At 44.3% G+C, this 26,296-nt stretch overlaps 1 protein-coding gene across 3 annotated transcripts in view; it reads right to left on the minus strand.

Annotated features, from left to right (window-relative positions):
* Nucleotides 1–26,296, minus strand: part of PNPLA4 (patatin like domain 4, phospholipase and triacylglycerol lipase) — a 274,934-nt gene that overhangs the window by 199,732 nt on the left and 48,906 nt on the right. For all 3 annotated transcript variants that reach the window (XM_086934661.1, XM_086934663.1, XM_086934662.1), the window contains 2 exons: nt 9,349–9,413; nt 8,584–8,771 (listed from right to left, as the gene is read on the minus strand). In XM_086934661.1, the coding sequence (XP_086790787.1) occupies nt 8,584–8,763 (180 nt within the window). In that variant the 5' untranslated portion in view covers nt 8,764–8,771; nt 9,349–9,413. The remainder of the gene's footprint in view (nt 1–8,583; nt 8,772–9,348; nt 9,414–26,296) is intronic.

Genomic DNA, 26,296 nt, shown 5'->3' on the forward strand with positions numbered 1-26,296 from the left:
AAATACAGCTAACTCAGAATTTGCCGGTGTTAATGCTTGAGTGAATTCACAGCTCATGAACACTGAGCGCTTATTGCTTCGCATCCTTTGAGCTGTGATCTCTGCAGGTCATGCCCTAACTCCGAGAAATTCCCAGTTAAATGTTTATGCTGTAAAGCGCGCACTCACATGAAACTAGGCTCACAGCTGGGTTATCAGTCAATGAACACCTTCATCAATCAATCAATCAATCAGGGAATTGTAAGTGCAAAGGGCACTACTCAACAGGGAGGGTCTCAAGGTGCAGATCTGTTTAGTCTTGAAGGTTTTCCTGAAGGTGTTCAGGGAGGGGGCGTGTCTTATGTCTCCTGGTAGCTCGTTCCAGGCCTTGGCTGCAATGTGAGAGAACTTTGGCAGTAGTGGGGTCTTTGGTGAGGGAGAGGATGAGCTGGGTGTCGTTGGCGTAGCATACAATGTTGAGGCTGTGTTGTCGCACGATGGATGCGAGGGGGGCCATGTAGATGTTGAAGAGGGTGGGCTCAGGGATCAACCTTGTGGAACTCCACAGGTTATTTTCGTGAGGTCAGAGAGCATGAGCTCCTGTTTTAAATGATTGTCTTTGAGTAGAGTGCAGACATTTAACTCTGAATTTCTCTTTATTAGTGCATGAGCTGCAAAGCTTTGTAAGAGGGATTTTTAATTCAATGTATCTGCTGAGAGTGTTTTCAGAAGATATTGGTTTATTTTGTGCCATCAGATATGTAAAAGTTGCATCTTTGAACTCATGACACACAATTAGACTAGTTAACAACAAGGGGGGACAAAGAATGGGAGGGACTAATATTTATCGGGGTCCAGTGTGCATGTCCCAATAAACTAATCACCAAAAATTTGCACAAAGTTCCCCAGGGAGTGAGATCTATGCGAGAAAGAGTGGAATGGTTCCCCTTCTCTGAAAGTGTGGTTGTATCTGGAAGGCAGGGGCAATCGTCCCTTGTCGGAATTAGGGAAACCTCACACAACCGGCTGGTCCTGTGACTACTGTCGCATTCCCAACCGGCCGCTTCGTATCATCATCGGCTTCCTGCTCCTGCGTCAAGCCGGCACTGCAATGCCTGACGGGCAGCACTTGGTGCTGCACTTTAACGGAGATCTTTTATTCCAGAGCCGATGTTTGAGTGGGGGTGAGGGGCCCTAATTGTGAAGTTGTGAGCGTGTGAAAGTGGTGATTTAAAAAAAGTTAGTACAGTCTACTCTGGGTACTTTTATTCCTGTAGCTGCCTACTTTATTAAAAATAAGAGGGGTATGGGATTTTCTACCAGTCGATGTGTGGGAAGCCCATTTCAACCCTCAATAAGTGCTCTGGTCAACATGTTTCATGCCATCAAGGCAATTCTTCAGGACCAAGAAAGTGCTCATAAACTCAAATCAGCGCCCATAATGGGCTGCGTAGTTAGATAGATACAACCTGGGGGGGTCGGGATCTGGAGCAGGAAGAGTTCCTGTGATATACTCCGCCCCAAGGTCGTTGTAGAGGAGTCTCCCCGGGCTGCCTGGGTAGGACCTACGTGGTCAATAAGTAACCCTCAAAGATGATTGAAGGAGCCGTTACACCTACGTCCATCCGACCGGCAGTCTCAGTCGAGCAGGCAGCCGGTCACAATTAGACTATGCTAAAAATGACAACACAAAGCACCTTTGCACATATCCCAGTATTTTCCTTTCCCCAAATCGGCACATTGAGCTCTGGAACATTTCACGTGTCCCTTTTTAACACATTAGGCATTTTAGCTCTTCATTTCAAAACTGTGCTTTAAATTCACTTTTTTGATTTCATCTTTTTGAAAATGTTACCTAAAAACCTAAACCTTACTTGATGAAGGCTTCCATGCTGAAATTCAGATCGGGTATTATATCTGGCTTTCAGCAGTGCCAGTTGAGGATGTGGGTGGAGCCAACAGAGTAAGTGGGTAAAGCTGGGAAAAGTGGGTGTTGTCCTCTGACAGAAATGTGAGCACCTGGACTTCATATTTCACAATTTAAGCACTGGCTCGTTCAAGGAGTCCAAAACAGTGCTTTAAATGGGAAACAATAAGTGCAGATACCCATTAAAATGAGCTAGAGGTGTAGTGAGGAGGTAGGGCTAGGGACGGGGCTAAGGGCAAACATAATGATACTTAACGACTTCTATAATAGTTGCAGCACACACCAAATTACACGATAAATGTGTTTATATAAACAAAGCAGGTTAACTCATTACACAAAATGAAAGCAAAATTTGATAATATGTTGACATTTCCTTTTTTTGCAATAGTTGCACCTTCTTAATGCCATATTGTTAATTGCTGTTGTTTGGCACAATACTATATATTTTTGAGCACATGAGTAGGAAGAAACTGAAAATATCCCCACTTCGAACCAAAGCTCTTATGGCACCAAGCAAATGAAGCAAATCATCCTGACCCTTCCCTGAAGATATCTCTTGTCTCTTCCATTGATCTTTCCATTCATCCTTTCATCCTACCATTTAGCTGCTGATGTCCACCATTTACCCTTTACATTCTGTCGTCTTTTCAGTTTTTCATCCATCATTCAGTTTTTCACCATTCCGTCTGTCAACCCTTCATATTCAAACCTATCCATCCATCTTTAAACCTATCCATTCATCCATCTCTTTATCCACCCTTTCACTCATCCATCAATCCTTTCGCTCGTCTATCCATCAACACTTTCACTCCTTTATGCCATGGCTTTTTTAATTGCCACTGCCAGGGAACTGCCATGATTCCTGTGTTTGCACAAATGCAGAGGATTGTGTGAATGTGGTTGACAGCACAGGGTCCGAATGGCCAAACCACAAACTCTTCTCCGCAGGGGCGTAACAAACACCCCCGCAGCCCCCGCAGTGCGGGGGGCCCCCACTCTCTTCAGTAAATGAAGGGGGCCCCGGGCCCCTCAGCACTTCAGAGAGCTGTGAGAGAGGCTTGCACTGAAGCAAGCCTCTCTCCCTCTAAAGCAGGTGCAGGCTGTCTGCAGCCTGCTCCGAGCCCCGAGCCCCGAGCCCCCTCCCTCTAACTGAAGAGAAACAAAGTAACAAGTTGCAATGTTTCTCTTCAGTCAGAGCTAGCAAGGCCCAGAAGGAGGATGGGGTGGGTGGGGGCCCCCCAGCAGGAGGCAGCACAGAGCAATTAGGACGCAGAACAAGTCATGAGGTCAGGTCTACCTAGTTGTGAGAGGGGAAATGGAGATGGTGTTCTTGCGGCAGGTTTTGAAGGCACATACCACACTCATGACAAGAGTATGGATGCAAATATACATGTTATTCATGAACTGGTTGCCATTTCCTAATGAAGAATGGGCACACGGGTAACAAGCTGTCCCACACACTTGCAAGACTATGTTTTGAATTAATGGTTTCAAGATCCTATCTTCTCAATGTTGTCAAATATTGTACTACTATTTCACAACTTTGGTTCTCATGTAACAACGCACCTTTAGCTGCAGCTCTCCACTGTGAAGTATTTTAAACAATAGCTTGATTCCTATAGGAAATCTTTGGGTTGGATATTTTCGAGCTTTCTGGTGAGGGTGGTGTGGAAAGTTTGTATTCTTTAGTGAATTTGCCTCTATAACATCAGTATATTGTTTCTCTGAATTGAAACTGTGAGAAAGGTGGAGTATGTCTTGAGTCGGTATCCCCTTTGGGAGTGGGGGCCCTCAGAGTCAGACTGTCAGCATTCTCAAGGGGCAAAGCTCATATGAGAAGGGATGAGGCAGCTAAATGGTGCCCTCAGGTAAGCGCTCTTGTTAGAAGCACCATGTGGGCATCCGGAGGAGGGTTCGTAAGGGGGGGACGAGAAGGGTGCAAGGCAGAGGGGAGAAGGGTGCAAGGCAGAGAGGAGATGGGTTCCAGGTTTGTGAGAAGGGTGCAAGGGGGAGGGGAGAAGGGTGCAAGGTAGAGAGGAGAAGGGTGCAAGGCAGAGAGGAGATGGGTGCAAGGCGGAGGGGAGAAGGGTGCAAGGCGGAGGGGAGAAGGGTGCAAGGCAGAGAGGAGATGGGTGCAAGGCGGAGGGGAGAAGGGTGCAAGGCAGAGAGGAGATGGGTTCCAGGTCTTGTGAGAAGGGTGCAAGGGGAGGGGAGAAGGGTGCAAGGTAGAGAGGAGAAGGGTGCAAGCCAGAGAGGAGATGGGTGCAAGGCGGAGGGGAGAAGGGTGCAAGGGGGAGGGGAGAAGGGTGCAAGGCAGAGAGGAGATGGGTGCAAGGCGGAGGGGAGAAGGGTGCAAGGCGGAGGGGAGAAGGGTGCAAGGTAGAGAGGAGAAGGGTGCAAGGCAGAGAGGAGATGGGTGCAAGGCGGAGGGGAGAAGGGTGCAAGGCAGAGAGGAGATGGGTTCCAGGTCTTGTGAGAAGGGTGCAAGGGGAGGGGAGAAGGGTGCAAGGTAGAGAGGAGAAGGGTGCAAGCCAGAGAGGAGATGGGTGCAAGGCGGAGGGGAGAAGGGTGCAAGGGGGAGGGGAGAAGGGTGCAAGGTAGAGAGGAGAAGGGTGCAAGGCAAAGAGGAGATGGGTGCAAGGCGGAGGGGAGAAGGGTGCAAGGCGGAGGGGAGAAGGGTGCAAGGCGGAGGGGAGAAGGGTGCAAGGCGGAGGGGAGAAGGGTGCAAGGCGGAGGGGAGAAGGGTGCAAGGCGGAGGGGAGAAGGGTCCAAGGCGGAGGGGAGAAGGGTGCAAGGTGGAGTGGAGAAGGGAGCAAGGCGGAGAGGAGATGGGTTCCAGGTCTTGTGAGCAGGGTGCAAGGGGGGTGGGAGAAGGGTGCAAGGTAGAGAGGAGAAGGGTGCAAGGCAGAGAGGAGATGGGTGCAAGGCAGAGGGGAGAAGGGTGCAAGGGGGAGGGGAGAAGTGTGCAAGGTAGAGAGGAGAAGGGTGCAAGGCAGAGAGGAGATGGGTGCAAGGTGGAGGTGAGAAGGGTGCAAGGGGGAGGGGAGAAGGGTGCAAGGGGAAGGGGAGAAGGGTGCAAGGTAGAGAGGAGAAGGGTGCAAGGCAGAGAGGAGATGGGTGCAAGGCGGAGGGGAGAAGGGTGCAAGGCGGAGGGGAGAAGGGTGCAAGGCGGAGGGGAGAAGGGTGCAAGGTGGAGGGGAAAAGGGTGCAAGGCGGAGGGGAGAAGGGTGTAAGGCGGAGGAGAGAAGGGTGCAGGGCGGACAGGAGATGGGTGCAAGGCAAAGGGGAAATGGGTGCAAGGTAGAGAGGAGAAGGGTGCAAGGCAGAGGGGAGAAGAGTGCAAGGCGGAGAGGAGATGGGTGCAAGGCAGAGGGGTGAAGGGCACAAGGTAGAGAGGAGAAGGGTGCAAGGCAGAGGGGAGAAGAGTGCAAGGGGGAGGGGAGAAGGGTTCAAGGCAGAGGGGAGAAGGGTGCAAGGCAGAAAGGAGAAAGGTGCAAGGCAGAGGGGAGACGAGTGCAAGGCAGAGGGGAGAAGGGTGCAAGGCAGAGGGGAGAAGGGTGCAAGGCAGAGAGGAGAAGGGTGCAAGGTGGAGGGGAGAAGGGTGCAAGGCAGAGGGGAGAAGGGTGCAAGGCATAGGGGAGATGGGTGCAAGGTAGAGGGGAGATGGGTGCAAGGCAGAGGGGAGAAGGGTGCAAGGCAGAGAGAAGGGTGCAAATCGGAGGGGAGAAGGGTGCAAGGGGGAGGGGAGAAGGGTGCAAGGCAGAGGGGAGAAGGGTGCAAGGCAGAGAGGAGAAGGGTGCAAGGTAGAGGGGAGAAGGGTGCAAAGCAGAGGGGAGAACGGCGCAAGGCAGAGGGGAGATGGGTGCAAGGTAGAGAGAAGATGGGTGCAAGGCAAAGGGGAGAAGGGTGTAAGGCAGAGAGGAGAAGGGTGCAAAGCGGAGGGGAGAAGGGTGCAAGGCAGAGGGGAGAAGGGGAGCAGGGTGCAAGGCAGACGGGAGCAGGATACAAGGCAAAGGGGAGCAGGGTGCAAGGCAGAGGGGAGAAAGGTGCAAGGCAGAGGGGATAAGGGCACAAGGTGGAGGGGAGAAGGGTGCAAGGCAGAGGAGAGAAGGGTGCAAGGTAGAGAGGAGAAGGGTGCAAGGCAGAGGGGAGAAGAGTGCAAGGGGAGGGGAGAAGGGTACAAGGCAGAGGGGAGAAGGGTGCATGGCAGAGGGGAGAATGGTGCAAGGCAGAGGGGAAAATGGTGCAAAGTAGAAAAGGGTTCAAGGCGGAGGGGGAGAAGGGTGCAAGGGGAAGGGGGAGAAGGGTGCAAGGCAGAGGGGAGAAGGGTGGAAGGGGGATGGTGATGAAGTTAAAAATGTGCCCCCCCCCTCGGAAATATTTCTGCGTACGCCCATGCAATACACACTACTTTGTGAGAGAGAGTGGGAGAGAGAGTGGAGTGAGAGAGAGTTGAGAGAGAATGGAGAGAGAGAGTGGAGAGAGATAGAGTGTAGAGAGAGTGGAGAGAGACAGTGGAGAGAGAGAGAGAGTAGAGAAAGAGGGTGGAGAGAGACAGTGGGGAGAGAGACAGTGGAGAGAGAGTGGAGAAAGAGTGGAGAGAGAGAGTGTAGGGAGACAGTGGAGAGAGAGTGTGGAGAGTGGAGAGGGAGAGAGTGGAAAGAGAGAGAGTAGAGAGAGAGAGAGAGTAGAGAAAGAGACAGTGGAGAGAGAGTGGTGAGAGAGTAGAAAGAGAGTGGAGGGAGAGAGTGGAGAAAGTGTGGAGAGAGTAGAGAGAGACAGTGGAGAGAGAGAGAGTGGAGGGAGAGAGAGAGTGAATAGAGAGTGGAGAGAGAGTGGAGAGATAGAGTGGAGGGAGACAGTGGAGAGAGAGAATAGAGAGTGGAGAGAGAGTGGAGGGAGACAGTGGAGAGAGAGTGGAGAGAGAGAGAGGGAGAGTGTGAGGGTGGAGAGAGAATAGAGAGAGAAAGTGGAGAGAGAGACAGTGGAGAGACAGTGGAGAGAGAGAGAGAGTAGAGATAGAGTTGACTAAGTTGAGAGATAGTATGGAGAGAGAGAAAGTGGAGAGAGAGTAGAAACTGACTGACTCAGAGACTGAAGACTGACTGACTGAGAGACTGACTGGCTGAGAAACTGAGAGAGAGAGAGAGAGAGAGAGAGAGAGAGAGAGAGAGAGAGAGAGAGAGAGAGAGAGAGAGAGAGAGAGACTGACTGACAGAGAGAGAGAGAGAGAGACTGACTGACTGACAGAAAGAGAGAGAGAGACTGGCAGACTGACTGACTGACAGACTGACTGACTGAGAGAGACTGACTGACTGAGAGACTGAATGACAGAGAGAGAGAGAGAGACTGACTGACTGAGAGAGAGAGACTGACTCACTGAGAGAGAGACTGTGATGGAATTGGGGTCAAGGTATGTATGAAGCTATGCAATGCCTCTTATGATTGCTATTGTCTACTAATAAAAATGTATTATCAAAATTTGCTTTTTGTAGTTACATCTGCTTTTGAAATACTGCATTGTCGCATTGTCTAATGTTTTAAAACGGAAATGAAAAGGAGTAGTGGATGCACTTTTGTCAAAACTGAACGATGAGTGGGCCCGATGTTGTATATTATGACTGGAGTCTGCATCAGGAAACCCACCAGGAATTGGTCAAACTTCCCCGGCGTACTGATGGCAGGGACCCTGTAATGAATGAACCACCACCTATGATAGCCTGCTGGCAGACTAAGCCCAACCTTTGACTCCACCATCCAGTGTTACTTATAACGGCTGGATTAGTTACAGTGGTGTAACAATAGCCCCACATCCCCCACAGTATGGCGGGTCGCTGGCCTGAGAGCTCTAGACTGGCACGGAGGATGGGAGGAGGGCCCCCTCCATGTAGTTTGCAGGGGGGCCCCCTCAAGTTTCGTTACGCCACTGCTTCTCCGGAAAAAAGAGAAATGAAGGAGTTGGCGCAAAAGCCGCGCTGCTACCGTGCTTTCACCAGGCCCGACTGGCCATAGCGGGCACCGGGCAATCCCCCGCAAGGGTGGGGCCGTTTTTGAGCCCCTGGGGGCCGATTTTGTTACAGAGCCGTTTTTGCATCAGCCTAGCAACGCGCACGGCGGCACCTCCAACCCCCCCCCCCCACCCCTCCCCATTGGGGGGGGGCTGGCCGAGCACTTTGCCAGGACCTGTTTTGGTTCCCAGTCCGGCCCTGGCTTTCACCCCTACACTCTCCGTGGGAATGTTCTGGCTTAGCGACCTCCATGTCTCTGTCTCTGACAAACACTTCTACAGCAGGGTTCGGTTCGCCTCCCCAGACATCAGTCCTTTCTTTTTTTTTTATCAAGAGCAATCTCGAGCCGCTATTCACTCGGCACATTAAGTAAAAGAAAACCTCGATTTGACACACTTTGTGCTAAACCATGTTGTCCCGCAGGATAGTTCAATACAAAAGTAGTCGAAAAAGAATCCATTCTCATTTACAAATTCGTATGAATGGCAGAAATATCAAGGAGAGAATAAAGTCTTTGTTTTTATAACACAAACTCGAACAGACGTACGTCAACAAACAAAAAAACATGCATAATCAGCCTATCTGCCTCTTTCTTCTTCCACAGCATCTCGGATTGTTCCTCTGCATAATGCCTCGCGTACTTTATCTGTAAAGTATGCTATTAGATACCTCTATCTTTTCTGGCACTGTTGAGACAACGGCGGCGACCAGGGATCCGGCGGAGGCTCCAGCAAATGCCTTTACAATTTTCAGCATGCTCTGTCCATGGCTACAGAGAGCCGATGCTGCCCCCAAGTGGTAGATACCCAGAAAGCCGCAGCCGGAAAAGGACACATTTAGATGGTTCATGCTTTTCACTGAAAAGAATGACAATAAACATAAAAATATGCCAATGAGTGACTTCCTTCAAACACCTGTCAAAACAACGATTACACTCTGATGCATGAGAGTTTTACATTTCAAGCTTTTGCTAATGGTACGTTTTACTTTTCTGGGCCTATTCAAAACACAACTATAATACATTCTTGAATTTAGGTATGTGTACAACGATTTTCGGCACTTTTGCTCATTTTATTGGTAATATGTGTCTCAAATACTCTTTGTTTCACAGATTACTGCAGAGGTCGAGTAATGCAAACAGAGAAATGTAGCGATCATAATTTAGTAAGACCGAGGAGTGCAATACATAGGAGGAATGGTGCATATTAAACGAGCAGAAAAATAGAAACTATTAAGAATGCTAAGAAGGCACAGAGAAATAGTCAAATACCATTGACAGAATGGCAAACACTAATCACAAAGCAGCATATGTTAAAAAAAAAACAGACGCGCCTCTTTATTACAACGAATATCATCATATATGTTAGAGTGAACAGAGGGGATCCAATTTACACAATCAGCATAACCCACATAATTGGAAAACGTGGAACTCACGTTTTAAATGGTTTCTCCAGAGAACATTTTCTCAAAGGATTCTCGCTTTCAATTAAAATCGAGAGCTGCGGAGCGAGAATACGGAAAATTAATAGCTAGCAATTCAAATCACTGTTTAAAACATTGCCTGTGTTCATTTTGTGAACAACAGCTGTACTTCATTTCCAGCAGCAGGCTTGTAAGAGCATTAGTGAAATTTCTTTCATTAAACGGAAGAATACATGTACCGAAAACTTAGCAACTAACAAAACAAACATTGGCAAAGCCAATAAGTCTTGCCTATGCAAGAGCTACTGACTTTGCCGATGTGTTTTAGCCATGTTGTACACCAGCATGGCTTCTGTTCAGCATGTGTAAAGGTTAGTGGCATAGAGGAGAGGAGTGTTGCAAAGAGTGGAGCAGAGTGGCGAAGTGTGTTGTAGAGTGTCGGGAGAGGAGTAGAGTGTAGGGGCGTACATTGGAGGGGTGAACAGTGGAGGTGCATAGAGTGGAGCGACAGAGTGCTGTAGAGGGCCAAAGAGTGGAGCAGAGTCATAGAGTAGAGTAGAGTCGTGGAGTGGTGTAGAAAGGAGTGGCATTGAGTGTCGTAGAGGGGGAACATCCTTTTCAACGCAACTTTTACGACGCAAGCCTTTACATCGCAAGTTTTACAACGCATGTCATTACAACGCATTGCGCTGGGGGGCGCTCTAGGATAGGGAATAGATTTAATTTACTATCCAACACCTTGCCTACTATCCACGGGGACTGGAGTTGCAATAGTAAATTAAACAATTCACTATCCAGCACCCCTCAACACTATGTGTTGTAACAGCATGCGTTGTAAAACTTGCGATGTAAAGGCGTGCGTAGTAAAAGCATGCGTTGTAATGTCATACAACAGTAGTAGAGTCGTGTATGGTGAAGTGGCATTAGGTGGAGTGGTGTATAGTGGAATAGAATGGAGTAGACTGGAGTGTAAGGAAGTGTCGTGTAGGGGTGGAGGAGCGTAGTCTGCAATAAAGTGTTGTAGAGTGGAGTTCGGGTCTGGTGGCTCAGTGGACTAATGCATTCACTGCAGGGGCCAGCGTTTGACCTCATGGTCACAGGTTCAAATCCTGGAGGCCCACTCAGCCTTTCATCCATCTGAGGTTGATAAATGAGTACCATTGAGTTGGGTAACATAAACATCTGTTATTCAGCACCAGGATACCTACGGGTGAAGGTGCTCTTTACAAATACAAATGTTATGTTATGTTATGGAGTGGCATACAGTAGTGTCATGGAGTGTGATAGAGTCATAGTGTAGTAGAGTCGTAGAGTGAAGTGCCATACAGTGGAATGGTGAGTGGAGAGGTCTAAAGTGAAGTGGCGTTGATGGGAGTGTGGAGTGGAGTAGAGTCAAGAAGCTTAAAGAGTCGTAGAGTGCAGTGGTGTAGAGGGGAGTAAAGTATAGTGTTATAGAGTGGAGGGGCGTAGAGTGGATTAAAGTGTTGTAGAATGGAGTGCCGTAGAGTGTAGTGGAGTAGAGTGGTGTGGCATTAAGTGTTAGAGTGGTGTAGAGTGGAGTAGAGTGGCACAGAGTGTCGTAGATTGGCGTGGAGTGTTGTAGAGATGAGAGTCACAGAGTGGCATGGAATGGCGTAGAGTGGAGTGGCATAGAGTGGGCTCGAGTGGAGTGTGGTGGATTGGAGTGTGGTAGAGTGCAATAGTGTGTTGTGGCATAAAGTGTTGTGGCACACGATGGAGTATGCATGTAATGGTAGTGCACTGTCATTACATACAACACATTTCCAATTGAAATTACCATTAACTACATTTGTACATACAGTTTTACTGATAAAACAATACAGCACACAAACGATCATGCGTAGAAAAAGCATCACCTAGTGTCCTAATTTATTTTGGTCATATTAAAATATTTGTTTCCACCACACTTAACAGAATACAAAAACATTTGCTTTATTTGTGCTTTCCGATTTCTGATATATTCTGAAATATTGGAATGCAAAAACCTAGGGCAACTCACATATATTCAACATTGACATAATATACATTTACATAAACATATAGGGACAGCAATACCATATTATAAACAAATACAAATATTATTTTATTCAAGCAATACAATATAAATATTGAATTATGGAATTTATAGACACAGTTCAATCATATCTGCATTCACTCTAAAACCATTCTACAAAATAAGAACAAGGTACACAGACAAGACAATGACAACGAAGTTATGATGAACTGATAATATCTCGCGTTTCGTAGTATATGATAAACACTTCATGAAAGTCGAAAGATGCTGGTCTATAACACAAGAGATAATATAATCATATAGCAATCAGTGGTTGGAACACAAATTTCTTTCTTCGAACGTTTCAGTATAAAAGTGCTGTTTTTCAGGAAATTGGATTCAAGCAAGCCGGGCTGAAGACGGCTGGAATGCCAGAAACCGGTCCTCGGAAGCTTGTTTCCGGTCCAGGGAAGGCATGACTTGGCAGTTCGGGCTGGACTGTTCCCATGAGGCACAGGGTCAGACTGATTTGCATATAGCCATGTCTGAACTGGGGTGGTGTGGAGTGCAAAAAAACAATGGATTTGGGCCCAGATCTCTGTACTGGGGTGAATGTATGACATTGTTCTGCATTCTGTCCATCAACTGTGGTTTTTGCATTTTTTCAGGAAAAGCCTCAAAAGACACATACGTGGTATCTGAAAATGTTAAAAAATATATATATAGTCCCAACAACAATTCAATGGATACAAATGAGAATTTAATGCTTTGTGTCTATGGATTAGAAAATATATAAATGTATTCATGAAAACTAAAGAATCTCAAGGTTATAGTTATGGCTATGCAATGTGTTTTGTTATGCTGGTGTAATCTCACAAATTGTTTGTTACACGAGCTGTGCAAATCGTTTCGCGTAATTTGAAAGGCAGAGTGAAAATTTGCCAAGGAAGATGGGCTTGTGTGGGAAATGTCTTGTCTATACCTATTTTGGCTCCAAACCAGTATACTGTGAGTGCATCTTGAGGCTTTTCTTTGCATGGTCCACCCATAGTGTGCAGGCTAAAACAAACACTGCAATGTAACCACTTATGTGGCCAGGACTATACTCGGAACGGAACGTGTTCTTCTACACATAATTTAAAATTAGCTCATATTACGAGATAGTGAGTCCAATGAATCCAGCAAGGTTTGTGGTAATTATCAAACAGAGGCAAAATTTTGAGCAATTAGAAAAAACACACATAAGCTTTCATATGGACTAACCAACCACACCAAAATGACAAAGACTGAGTAATAAACAAACACATGGGAACTTAAACAGTTGGAAATGTGATTTACTGTACAATTAATAAAGTTTGCATTAACAATTACAGTACATAATTTGCCCTCCATCTTAAAAATGCGTTATGCATTTAGCTCCTCCAACTTACTATGGCTTCCATCTGTCTCACCCTGCTGAGATGGCCTTACATGCAGTGTTTAATGACATTCTTCATGTTCCCCATCAGACACCACCCTGCATTCTACCTCTTCTGGATCTATCTGTTTCTTTTGACAGAGAAGACCCCCTTTCCCTGATATCTGCTCTTCACTCTCTGGGTACCCCAGTTTCTAATCTTTCTTGAATTTATTCATGTCTATTAAGTTGCTAATTTTCTGCATACTTGAAACTTCTTTGTTAAGATATACATTTTTTGCAGAATGGAAATTACCAGGCACAGAGTTTGATCATCTACTCTTTACACTTTTCCATTGTCTTCTTCTATTTGTTCATTTGGCTTTAGGCGAAACTACATGCCGACATCAATCAGAGTGATAGTGCAAGATTCTGGGGGACAATAAATCGACGTACTTGTCCTGCACACGAGGGAATATCATCCAACAAATCAGAAGAAGTTTGGGCAACTTACTTCGGAGACCATTTTCATCAAAATTACAATTCACAGCTTCGGGACCAAGGTCCACAGCAATTCCGGGAAGAGCCTCCCCCGAGACCAGGCAGAAAGAAGGGAGCGCCATAGTACCCTAGCAGCAGAGGGCAATGTGCCAGGTACCCCAAACACAAGTGACTACACTAAAGAAATTAAACAGCAAATAGGAAAGGGAATGAGAGAAGGGGCCCGGCCCCAACAGTATCCTGCCAGTCCTTTCCAAACAAGATGCTGATTACTGGGCTAATGGACTCAGCCCTCTCTTTACCGAAATAAGAGAGACAGGCCTACTACCACCCTCCTGGAGGGCCTCAGTAATTTCCCCAATCCTTAAGTCAGGAGATAAAACCCTACCAAACAATTACTGCTTAGTAGCTCTCTTGGACAATGAGGAAAAAGTTTTTGCAGGAATAATTCTAGAAGAGTTCCAATCCTGGTCTGAAGGAAAATCAATTTTCCCCCTAAATCAGACTGGCATTTCAAAATATGTTGAAACGGTGACAAATATCATAACCATGGCCATGTTGATAGACAAGGCGGAAACAACACAAATGCCAATACACCTATGCTTTATTGACTATAGGGCCGCTTTTGACAATGTAAATCGAAAGAGACTGTGGGCAAAATCGTCCAACTGGGGAATACCACAGCCACTGTTGAACTTGATAATCAACCTGCACACAGACACATGGATCCAATTAAAGCTGGGAGATGGATCGTTCCTGTGAAGGTGAATACCAACATCAAAGGGGCTCAAGCAAGGTTGTGTATTGGCTCCGACTTAGGAACCAGTTCCTAGCAGACCTCGTTCCGGCACTAAATGCGAGCAACAGCTCACACGCTCCAAAATTAGGGGGCTTAGCACTACCATGCCCTCTCTACGTGGACAACTTAGTCTTAATCAGCCAGAAGCAGGAGGGATTACAACATCTTCTAACCACCGCACAGGAATACTCTGAAGCCAACCGCCTAAGTACTAATTTGGAAAAAAACAAGACTATGACAATCAAGAAGAACTCAAAGAAGTCACCAGCCTGGTTCTGGGGGAACATACGCATTGAAACTGTACCTGAATACAAATACTTAGGAATGGTCATTGACAAAGGTGGCCACTTCACTATCCAAAAGACCTCAAACAAAAGAAAAGACATTGCCCTGGCAGTTTCACTAAGACATCTTAACTCCAAATCGAGTGGCCCGTCGCTTCTTCCCCTAGCCCAAGTCATACATGCAAAACTTCTACCGACAATAACCTATGGCAGTGAGGCACAGAGGGGCTGGGATTCTAAACTACTTGACAGTACAGTCCGTACCAAATTTTCTTCGACCTACAAAAACATACCTCACATGCAAAGATCAGGTTACAGTTTGGTGTCCAAAAACAGACCCTGGCAAGGCAAGGAGCATATATCATCTTTTGGGAAAAAGTCTGGACATCTGCATCAGGAACTCTCATCGTCACTTGTGGTTAGAACTACAACAGTAAACTTCATCACCTGCCACAAGCTAGTATGGAAAGCAGTTAAGCTCCTATCATGGATAAAGGACAAAGCTTCCTATCAAAACGGGCTCACAACTGGATGACTCTGAACACATACTCGACCCCTGCTGCTCAAAAATATCTAGCCTTGGGGTACGCTAAATCTATCAAAATTCCATTTTTTAAATATTGACTAGGCCTGCTACCCTGCACAAAGCACTTTCCGCATTGGCTGAAGGCTCAAACTGACTCCACATGCTTCTTATGTGGCACAGGAGGACATGTTGCACTTACTTTGCACTTTTAAGGACCTCAATAATGAACAGAAACAACTTTTAAAACAATTTTTTAACCGACGAGGCATTCGCACCCGGAGACAACTATGTTGGCATGCTTCGCACCTGAATCCCCACAACTGAATTGCTGCTTGGTGGAGTTCCTGAGACAGGCGGGGAAAAAATTGCCAGAGTCCTTGGAGGAGGCCCGAGCCCCACATTGCATCATCCTCCACATCGTGACTGCATAGCAATAAAATCAGCCTAAACAAAAAGGCTCTAAACAGACGGTCAGTGAATGCACTTACAATTACAAACTGAAATAGAAAAGAACTACTTATCTTAATTAAATTCCTTTAAATATTTATTAACAATATATAACTTTTAAAGAAAAAAAAACATTTTTATTTATGTGTCTGAAGCAATGGTTTTAAGTAACTATGCTAATAAAATAAACTTAAACTCATTTGGCTTTCATAAGAAATTTTATGCAGATAATACAGAAGTCTATTTCTCCTTGCTTAGGTTCACATGTGCTTCACATCTTCGCCTTCCTGCTTGTCTATCTGCCTTCAAAAAATGATATTCATCTCGTTTTCCCTACTTAAATACCTGGAAAACATAAATATTTGTAGGTCTCACCTAGGCAGCACTTGCGCTGTCTCTTTGAGACATGCTGTATTCAGGATATGGGCATAAAGCTCCACCCACTTTCTGCCCATCTTTTTAATTGTCTCCTGTCCCTCTCTTTTATAAATGGTGGCATTTCATTGGTCAATAGGCTTAGTAGTTTTTCCTTAGTACCGCCTTGTCTCTTCTTGTAACCTTCCATGATGACACACCCCTGTTACATGGGTTGTTACTCCCTAGGTTTTAATTACAGTCTCAAGGCACTATTTTCTTAAAAGGCTTCAGGTAGGACACAAACTTGGTTCTAATCTAGGCAGGCAGTGGTTACTTTGCTCACTAGAACATCTCACATTTATATGAAACCGTCGATAAATGTCCCTTCATCAACGCCACACAGAGTACAACGTAATCCGAAATTAATGTAATAATTCTTTGTCACTTTTCAAAGCTACTAAATGTATATATGGACATAGCTATCTGAATGTACTGGTAGTACTGTCTTGCATGCAAAACATTTTAGGAAGGTGGATTTACCATATCTTCTGCAGGTTGCAGTACCATATGTGACAACAGGAGGTCCGCAGTGCTGGTGCCTTGCTCACTAGGGACTTTTAGGAGCAGTTTGTGGTACTGCACTGAGACATGTGGTTGTGGTGCTTTGCTCACTAGGTACCTCTAGGAGCAGCTTACGATACTGCACCGAGACATGCAGTGCTGGTGCCTTGCTCACTAGGGACCTCAAGGAGCAGCTTGCGGTACTGCACCGAGACATACAATGCTGGTGCCTTGCACACTAGGGACCCCTAGGAGCAGCTTGCAGTACTGCATTGAGACATACAATGCTGGTTCCTGGCTCACTACGCAAGCATTTGCAATGCACTAGGTCTCGCACTACTGAAAGTATGAGCTATTGGCGTTGCATTATTATTTGAAACGCCAATACCTTAAACTATCAGTAATGCGAGATCTATTGCATTGCAAATGCTTGTTCTTTCCTGCTATTGTTTGCAACCCTTTTTTCTTTTGATTTCAACCTTTTTTTTATTTAGATGTCCTTCCCTCCGCCGTCTATTGTTCCCACAGAAAGATCTCGGATTGTTAGCATAATCCTTAATTCTCATTTTACCTTTCAATAAAAAAACTTCTTAGGATTTACATACATATGGCCTCGCTTTCCATTGTATAACATTATGAAAATCTGTGCTATTCTTCTTTTCCCATCTGCTAAGCTTCTTATTCCATTTTTCGTGTTGTCTTCCCTTCATGACTCTTCACTTTATGTAGACCTTCCACAGTATGCTCAACTTCCACTTCAATCTAACCTCCACTCTTCTGTTTGCATTTTATTTGGGATCAGGAGTGCTGGTCATATTCCACCTTATCTATCTAATTGGCATTGGTAGCACGTTCCAGCTCTTTTTCAATTCCATTAAGTGTATATTGTAGTGAAATGTACTGAAAGTCTTACTCCTTCCATTCTCATTCACTTTATTTTCATCAACCTACCTAACATTTACGCTCTGACGTCCAGATTTCCTAATTTGTATTCTGTCTCCGAATTCTACCTCCTTTTTTAAGTCCCTTGAAATGATCTTCACAACGACTGACAGTGTTTAAAATGTCCTTAAAAAAACATTTCTGTTGGGTTTTTTCCTTTTAATATAGTTTTCGTTCATTTTTGTGACGTGCTTGATTTTAATGGCTTTATTAAATTATCTTCACTGAAATCATGTACCTGATTTGTTTGTAACAGTACTTCTGATAAAATAATTATATACATTTAAATAAATTAATACATTTTTGGGGGAGCATTTAGCATATGATTATTTTGAACTGCACATATACAATTATTTCTCATGAAGTAAAGAATTAATGTTAAAAATGCAGTGCTCGTCGAGTTTATAATGCACACTGAAAGTAGGTATCTATAAAGTAAATGACCTCGTTGATAAATAATGACAAAATACACTTGTTGGAAAGCGTGGAGTGATATCACATTTGGTAAAACAATTATAAAATGTTAAATAGGCAATTATGTATACCCTTGAGGTAATAAATTAGGTAATTAATCACCTGGTATGATGAATTCAAGATGAATAAATAATTTATGAAATCATTAATTAGACGAATTGTTGTTTAGGCAATACATAAAGCAAAGGAAGTTAACTTATTGGACACATTTTTTTCAGCGTTAACTGTGCTGCATTTTTGTGAGGTGGTCATATTGTAGGAAGTTTCATAGACAATGCCGTGCTTAAAATGTAAAAAAATGTAACAAAAATAACAAGCACAGACTGCTGTGAAGGCTTCTCCACTAAGGCGGAGAAGCGTCTCCCCACTGCTTTTCTGCAATAAGAACTCAATATTATTATCATTTCGTTTTTTCCTGTTGGGGGCTTAACAGCTTTGCGAGCCTGGGCGGGGCTGCCCTGCTGATAGAGTAGGGGAGGAGCAGTTGTCACTCCGTAAGTGCTCATGAATGTTTGGCCAGCACACCTAGCATATTCTCCACACAGGCTGCATTACAGCCTGGGTGAATAACATGACCAGGCCCCCAGTCCCCGCCTGAGAGCTGATCCATGGCACTCAGACCAAATCACAATTGCAGCATTGTGATTGGCTCAGGGGAGCCTGAGTGCTTCCTCTTCAGGTGGAGGGACACAGAGTATAGACGCGACGAGGAGGACGCAGCGTGCAGCGAGAAGGTAAGTTTAATTTAATTTATGTACCCCCTTTTCTCCCTACCCGCCACACCCGATCTGTGCCAGCCGCCAGTGAAAGACTAGAGGCTAAAGTATTACTGAGGAGCCCACCCGGCATGAGCTCTGGAAAGCCAAGCTTGATGAATACCAAAATTATCTACTCTTTATTCCAAATTATGGCTCTTTCTTCAACCATCTTTACATTTCTGTCTCTTTAATTAACTTTTGCAGGTTCTTTCTTCTCTGTTCTCTACCTTTGGCACTGATTTCCTATCTTTCTCTCCCTGCTCCCTTCTCCCTTTTCTCCCTTTCTTCCTCTTGCTCTGTGTCAAAGTTCAGATTGACAAATTGGTGTCTGTGACCACTGTCTAAAATTACTAGCGCAAACTAAGCACTTAATGTAATTTTATCGAACTTCCATTCACGGTACGGTGTAGGGGATGATACAAAAAATACATACCTATGAGTTAAAAGCAATGTACGTGACAGAACCAGTGGTTGCTAGACAAGGGGAATTTGTGTGATGACCCGGGAGGCCTCAATGAAACAAGTTAACATTTCAGCAGGCCTAAGCAGCGTTTACTTATGGATTTGACATTACTCTTTGAAGTTCATTAAAACTACCTTGAACAATAGTATAAAGAAGAACTGAGTGATAAATGTAGGGAGCTCCAGGGCCTGATTACTAGTTTTGGCCGTGTTGGTTGCAGGCGACACGGCACCGACAGGCTCCCGTACAGTCAAAACTCACCACCAACCACCTACCAGACTGCAAGTATTTTTGTGGTCTAGCAGGTGGGTAGCGAGGCGGTCCTGCAGCAGTGCAGTTTAAAGACTATATAGTGAGCTTTAAATTGCAATGCCGTGGGACAGCGAGTGCACGTTCTTGCACAGTAAGAAATGCATCATGTCGTTCATGACTTCCTGTGTAGGGACTGGGGTGCAAAACTACAGGGAGGTACAATATGTGCTCCCCTGAATGCGCCCCGCGCACCGGGGTAGGAGGGCCTTCTTTCTTACCTCTCCGCCAGCAGTTTAATGGAGGAAGAACCTCCATGAGACTGCTGGTAGTGAAGAAAGTCGAATAATGCTTGGCTGTGACTCCGGGCACCATTAAGCAGATTGCGGCCCACAGACCGACCGCGCCACTGCCATGGATCTCTGATCACTGGTGATTACGGATGTATATTGGCGGTCCCACCACATTAGTAATAATAGGGCGGTAGAAAGACATCACCATGAGTTTGGCTGTCCATGGACCGCTAGGGCTCATAATCAGGCCCCTAGTCTCCATTTACCTTCATGAGCCAACATTTCCAAGCAACATAAGTGGGCACTAAACCACGTTTTTATACCTTTTAAAGCTTTTTGGTCTGTCTAAACCATGCAATAATAAAGGTTACTATCACCCAGCGAAATAGTAGCTAATTTTATTAGGTTTGGAAAGGTGAATAGCTGGGTTATACTAGGGGAATGGAAACGAATGATTAGCAGATGTTAAACATAAGCAACTAGCTGGCAAGGCAGCAGTGGGAGAGTGACTAGTCAAAGAGTAGCATGCTCAGTCAATCACCCACACCCTTTACTGCCAAATGGCTTGTAGAGAGAGGCAGGTCAAAAATATTCTTAAAGTTCCCCTTGCCTCACATGATGGAGGGCCTGGAACAAACCTAGAAGTCTCAAAGTCTCCAGAGGTGCTGGGCAATCCAGAAAGCAATATTTCACAAATGCAATATAGTTAAAAGACTAGGAGCCAGATGTACGAAGGCTTTTGAGGTCACAAAGGGTCAGACTGGCAAAATCAGACCTTTTGCGACAGCAAAAAGGCCTTTTGGTATGCACCAAACATAAATTGTGAATCAATAACGCATTAGAGTCACAATTTGTCTTTGTGACTACTTAACGAATCACTATTTGGAGGGGCTGCTTTAAAACCCCTCTCCCATAAGTAAGATTAATAATACGCAGCTCAAAAAGCTGTTCCTTGCTAGAAGACAAGCGTTGTGCGAAGAAACTGAATTTAAAAAAATCTTCATTAAGAGCTATGTCCCAATTGAGACGACAATGCTTGTTGAAACTTACCTCGTCATGGGAATGGGAGTTTGGGAAAGTGGTTGACATTTAGACCTCATACCATATAACAGCTACTTTCTTTGTCTCTTGGCCAATTTAGCACTGAGTGTGTTTATGTTTGCCCACGTACTGAGTTCTGTACCTAAACTGCTTTATATATTGTCTAGTAAATTTTATGTCTTTTTTAACCAAAATATTTTTGATTCCGGTGCTGAAAAAAAATATAATACCCACTCTTATAGACCTGCATTGTGCTTTCTCCAAATGTTGCATGATTTGGAAGCTAAGGGCCAAATGTACGACGCTTGCATTTTGCAAGTCGCAAAAATTGTGTCAAATTGCGACTTGCAATTTGCGACGCAAAATTCAATGCACAACAGTGTATCAGACACTGCTTGCGATTTCCAATGGGGTCGCACATTGCATGCCTCATCAAAATTCATGATGCAAGCACAATTTGCAACCCTATTGGGAATGGCTAGGACTCACATGGATGGTGGTTTGCTGGGGTAAGCAGAACACCATGTCTGTGACTGCTTTTTAAATAAAGCAGTTTTTTTAAAAATGCAGGCCGTTTTCCTTAAAGAAAAACGGGATGCATTTAAAAAAGAAAAATTAAACTTCAGTTTCATTTTTTAAGGGCAGGCAGGGGTCCATGGGACCACTGCCTGCTCTTAAAAAATATTTAAGCACCCATTCACAAAGGAGAGGGAGTACCCTGGGGACTCCTTTCAGTTTGAGAGTGGCTTACCACTCTTTTGAAAAGGGTGGTAAACTGCGAGTGTTTTGTGACCACAAATGTGGTCGCAAAACAATCATACATTGGTGTGAGACTCGCTATTAGGAAGGGACGCCCTTGGCATACCCCTTCCTAATCGCGAGTCGCAAACCATAGTTTGCGAGTCGCTAATAGGTTAGCGACTCGCAAAATATAGTTTGTACATGGGGTTGACCTATTTTGCAGTCGCAAACGGGCCAAATTTCCATTTTGGACCGCAAAAACCCATTGTACATCTGCTCCTAATTCTGCTGTAACAAACTTTTTTTTTGTCAAACTTTCTTTATTGAGTTTTAACAATGTATTTACAAGTAGATTGACAGCAAATCAATAAGTGTGGGCCATAACAGTCATTGAGAATCGTAGGATAAAACACAGTTACATCACGATAGCAGTCTTTCACAAACAAAAAAAGAAGCATAAGTAGAACAACACTGTCACAATCTGCAGAGAAGTCTACTAGATTCATTGCCCAACTAAATCCCCCTCACACCAAATAGTGCAAAAAGAATTAACGTGAGTGAGTTATATGAAGCAATTGAAAGAGTGGGAAGAACAAGAGCATCTAAAAGTGGGGAGAGCAAGGGAGAAAAGGACAGATTCACCAAAAGGTGGCAGAAGTCCCCTACCATCAGATCTGAAAAAGGTAGAGGCTCTAGTACAGGTGGGGCAGGAGAACAGCAGGAGGCCAATCAAAGGAAACCTCACCAGGGGCCCCAAATATATTCAAAATGTTCATAGTTATCTTAAAAAAACATCTGTCATCCTTTTTACGGTTATGGCTTACCAAAGCTGCATATGCCACTGGGACATTGAGGATGCCTCACTACTCTTCCAGGCCGCAGTCAACATGGCACTCCAAGGCACAACCACAAGATCGAACAATCTTGAGAGGTCTGATATTTGAGGGTCTCATCTATTACCCCCAATAGAGCAATAGCAGGAGTGGTTGGTACTAGATATCCTAGCACAACCTAAATCTGAGCCAGTATTTCGGATGAAAAGGTCTAAATGACTTGTGGTAATGGAGAAAAAAGGAAAGGGGCTAGGCCAATAGAGGGTCCAAGATGTCATACATCCCCTCTGTAAAGGAGAGCGCGTACTCCTCATACATTGTGTGCCCGAAAAAAAAAGCAGAAAAGCCAAATTTCATCCCCAAACTCTGCTTATAACAAATGAGGACAAAAAAAAAGAACTGAATGACAGAAAAATCCAATCCTACCAGATGTGTATAAAGGCCTCAGGAAACCTGCAGCCCATCCAACACAAATCAAAAGTGGATGGAAAAATCTTTTTAAGTTTAGTAGGGTAAAGGTGTCAATCAAGGAGCACTTTGTAATGTGCATCTCTCATTCCCATAGAGTGAGTAAATCTGGGGATATGCCTCCATACCTTGCGCCACTGCCCATCAGTAATCGTATTTCCAAGGGTCCGTTCCCAGAATGACATGTGGCGATGCCTGGCTGTGGGAGTTGTAGTAATCAGTTGTGAGTATAAAAACGAAACATAGCCCTGTGATCAACCCAAGCTTTTTACAAACTTTTCTATGGGTGAGAGTTCCCTAATGCCAGCTAGCTTCATCTCTGGTTGGCGTATCCAATGCTTTAATTGTTTGTAGCAGTCTCTCTCTGTGTCTGGAAGACCAAAATCTAGTTTACCATTTTTGAAAGCTAAGATGTCCCACCCATGCAATAATTTTTTTTAGTACTGAAGGCTAGAACACCCTGACCCTGTGATCCATTCAATGCTTTCAATAAGAAGCTTTAGAGGGCAGAAACAAGCCAGATCACCCTCCAATCAACATCTATTCATACAGCAACGACCTGGCATGAGCAGGCACTCTCCCAATTATATATTGTTTGTAGCATTACAGCGAGGAAGATATTTTTATCTATACCCACGGCCTGCTAATCATTAGCACACTACGGCCAAATCCTCCATGCCCACTGATTTTAAAACAATTACGAAAAAAGAGAAAAGAGAAAACATGACAGAAGACGGTCAGTCAGTTCACTCAAAGCATAACATACCCTATCTAATTAAGTGCATGTGTGCTAGTAAAATGTGTGAAGAGTAGAGAAAGTATCTTACGTGCGCACCACCAGAGGAGCTACTGGTCGGTTTTCACCAGCTTGCCCATGTTTTTAAAATCATCAATCACTTTCTCCAAAATCAAATGTGATGCGTCTAGTGAAAGAAAACAGCGTGTAAAAAGAAGAGATCAAGACCCCGTGAAAAAAATGAGACTGAAGATGTCTCTATTAAAATTGGGCTAGACTCACATTCAGCCTTGTCACTTTTATTCCAAACTAGGAGTCTGCACAAAGTTAAAAACACAGCATGTTGTAGACCACTTTGGCCATCCTTGAAGTGGTTTACTACATGCTGTGTTTTTAACTTTGTGCAAACTCATAGTTCGGAATAAAAGCGCAAGTCCTTGCCTCTACTAAATAGGACCAAGAACTATTTTTATCAAAGAGAATTCCTAAATAGGAAAAAATGGCACATAGGACAATTTTTCATTGTTTACGAAGCAGGTCTTTAAGCTCTTGGGGAATTTACCCACCACCATAATGTGATATTTCACAACATTAATTTTTGAGCCAAGATCATTCATAAAATTATTAAAACTGGATAAAAGCCTCTGTAGGCCCATCCCCGTTCTATACAGTAAAACACAATCATCAGCATATAATAATGCTGGTAATGTCCTTCGATCTATCAGGGGAGCATCGACAATCCCATTTTTAATGTGACTCTCTAGATCATTTATATATAAACAAAATAAGAAAGGGTCAAAAACGCAGCCCTGTCGTACCCCACGATCCATTTTTGTTGGGGCAGTGAGTTCACCACTAGCTCCATTTCTGACTCTCCCAGTCACTCCCTGATGCATTGCTGCTAAAAAATGCACAATAGGTTGTTCAATGCCCAAGGTCAACATCCTCTCCCAGAGCCCTCATCTATGCACCCAGTCAAAAGCAGATGTCAACTCCATGAACCCAAGATAAAGGGATCCAGGCTTGGCTATGGTGTACTTGTACTTTGACAATAGTGATTCAAAAAATATTCCTGCAAGGATTATGATAAAAATGACAACCAGCGTAAGTTTTCCCAGCTAATAAATGACATGCAGACTGTTTTGAAAGGGGGCATAGTATACAGTTAAAATCGCCTCCCAAAAGCACTATGAAATCCATATTTATCTCCTCATGTGTCTCGATAATGCAATTTCCAGTTCATGCGCAATACTAGTGTTTGAGGTGTTAAGGTTGTTATGATAAAAATTTACAAAACCAATGTCACATTGTTCCTGTATATAATGTTAATGAGCTGGAACTGTGGTGACACAAGCTGGATTTTTCCTAGTCTATCACTCAGTGTCGTTAAGACCAGAGTTAATAATCCTCCTATGTTATGTCCTCCTAAGGAGACTTTGGCTGGAGTTTGAATAGAGTAAAAACCATTTATGTGTACAATATCTTGCATCCAAGTTTCCTGTAGGCATACTATGCTGTATTTTCCAATGCAGGCAACCCAATCTTCTGATCCCAATTTATTCGGCAATCCAGCAATATTCCACAAAAGGCTGCCGTGACTGATTGATTTTTTATGCGTGATGTACTCTCTCTATATCACACTTGAAACTGAAACACAGCCATCTAGGGGATTCGACTCACCTGAAGCAGTGGGGCTAACTATCTTATACATAATAGGAGGAATTAAATTATCCAGGCCGCAAGCATGGACAGAAGGTAAATCTCCTTGCATCTTGACATTGAAAGTTGATAAAGGGTTCACTGTAGTTATTTGCACCACTGTACTCAGGAAGAGGAAAAGATGTTCGATTATACACCCCCATGCCTGAGCATGAGGCGGTGTATATGTTAAATCTAAATTCTTTTTGGCAAGAGCACCTAAGGCCTGAAAATTTAGTCAGACCACCTGCTGTAAGGGCAAAAAGTATTAAAATTTGGAATAGCAAAAACAGGCATCATTTGTTTAAGTAAGGAGACAGGCCCACAGCCTCTATTTCTCAGTGGCTTATAAAAGAAAACAAGTAGTACTGCTACAATAGTGCCCCTCAAGTTGTTATTCCAGGAGGGCCTTTCCAGAGGAGAACACTGATGTGCTCACAGCGCAATTTGAGTTGGATTGTTGCCAGGGGCTGGAAGGCTTCACAATGGAATTGTTAAACGCTTGGTTGCCCCTAACATGGTACAAAGCCTCTTTTACTTCCCTTTAGCGATTTTACAGGGAGCAGAGTTAATACAGAGAACTTTCTACTTATCAATTTCTTCCAACACTTCATTAATATTGTGTTTATGGATGATTTTGTTGAGCAGACTAATTTGTATGCAGAAAAGCATTTTAGGGACATCAGTGACATACTTAAGACCCATTCTAGAGCTACCCAGTGGACTGCTCCATTAGATGAAGTAGTTCTGGGGTTTAACATTTTGGATGGGACTGCCAAGAAGCTATTATTGTCTCTATATAGGTCTTCTAGTCCTTTGATGGCAAGTTATATTTGTCCAGCAACCATGAGTTGAGATAAGTGTTTGATTTTGCAGCAGATGCTGCATTTTGTGGAAAATGCTACAGTGTTGCCACAAGATCACTCTGACTGTGACAGTCATTTCACAGTTTTGCCTACCTTGACCATTTTGTTGATACTTTTTAGTGATCTATATTCAGGGTCAAGATATATCTGTGGACAAGTCTCTGGTCCTGTTCAAGGGCCATTTGGTTTTCTGACAGTACATACCAAGCAAGAGAGCGTTTATATGATTTTAATCTGGATATGTTGAGTGAAAGTGTAGAGTATATATGGAAGGAATTCTTCATTTGTACCCCCCTGGAAGTCCTTACACTTTTGGAGTCAGTGAAAAAATTGTGAGGTAACTTGGCAGAGCACTTTTTCCACAATGGTCGCCATTTATATGTGGACAATTTGGAATTTGTTCAAGGTGGCCCAGTGGCATGTGGCACAATCTGCTCTACTGTAATGGTAGCCCTAAAGAGCTTGCATGTAAGAAATTTCAATGGGGAAAGAGCAGTGCCTTGCGTAGTAATG

Source organism: Lissotriton vulgaris, chromosome 8 (genome assembly GCF_964263255.1).
Source record: "Lissotriton vulgaris chromosome 8, aLisVul1.2, whole genome shotgun sequence".
In the NCBI taxonomy this organism is placed as follows: Eukaryota; Metazoa; Chordata; class Amphibia; order Caudata; family Salamandridae; genus Lissotriton; species Lissotriton vulgaris.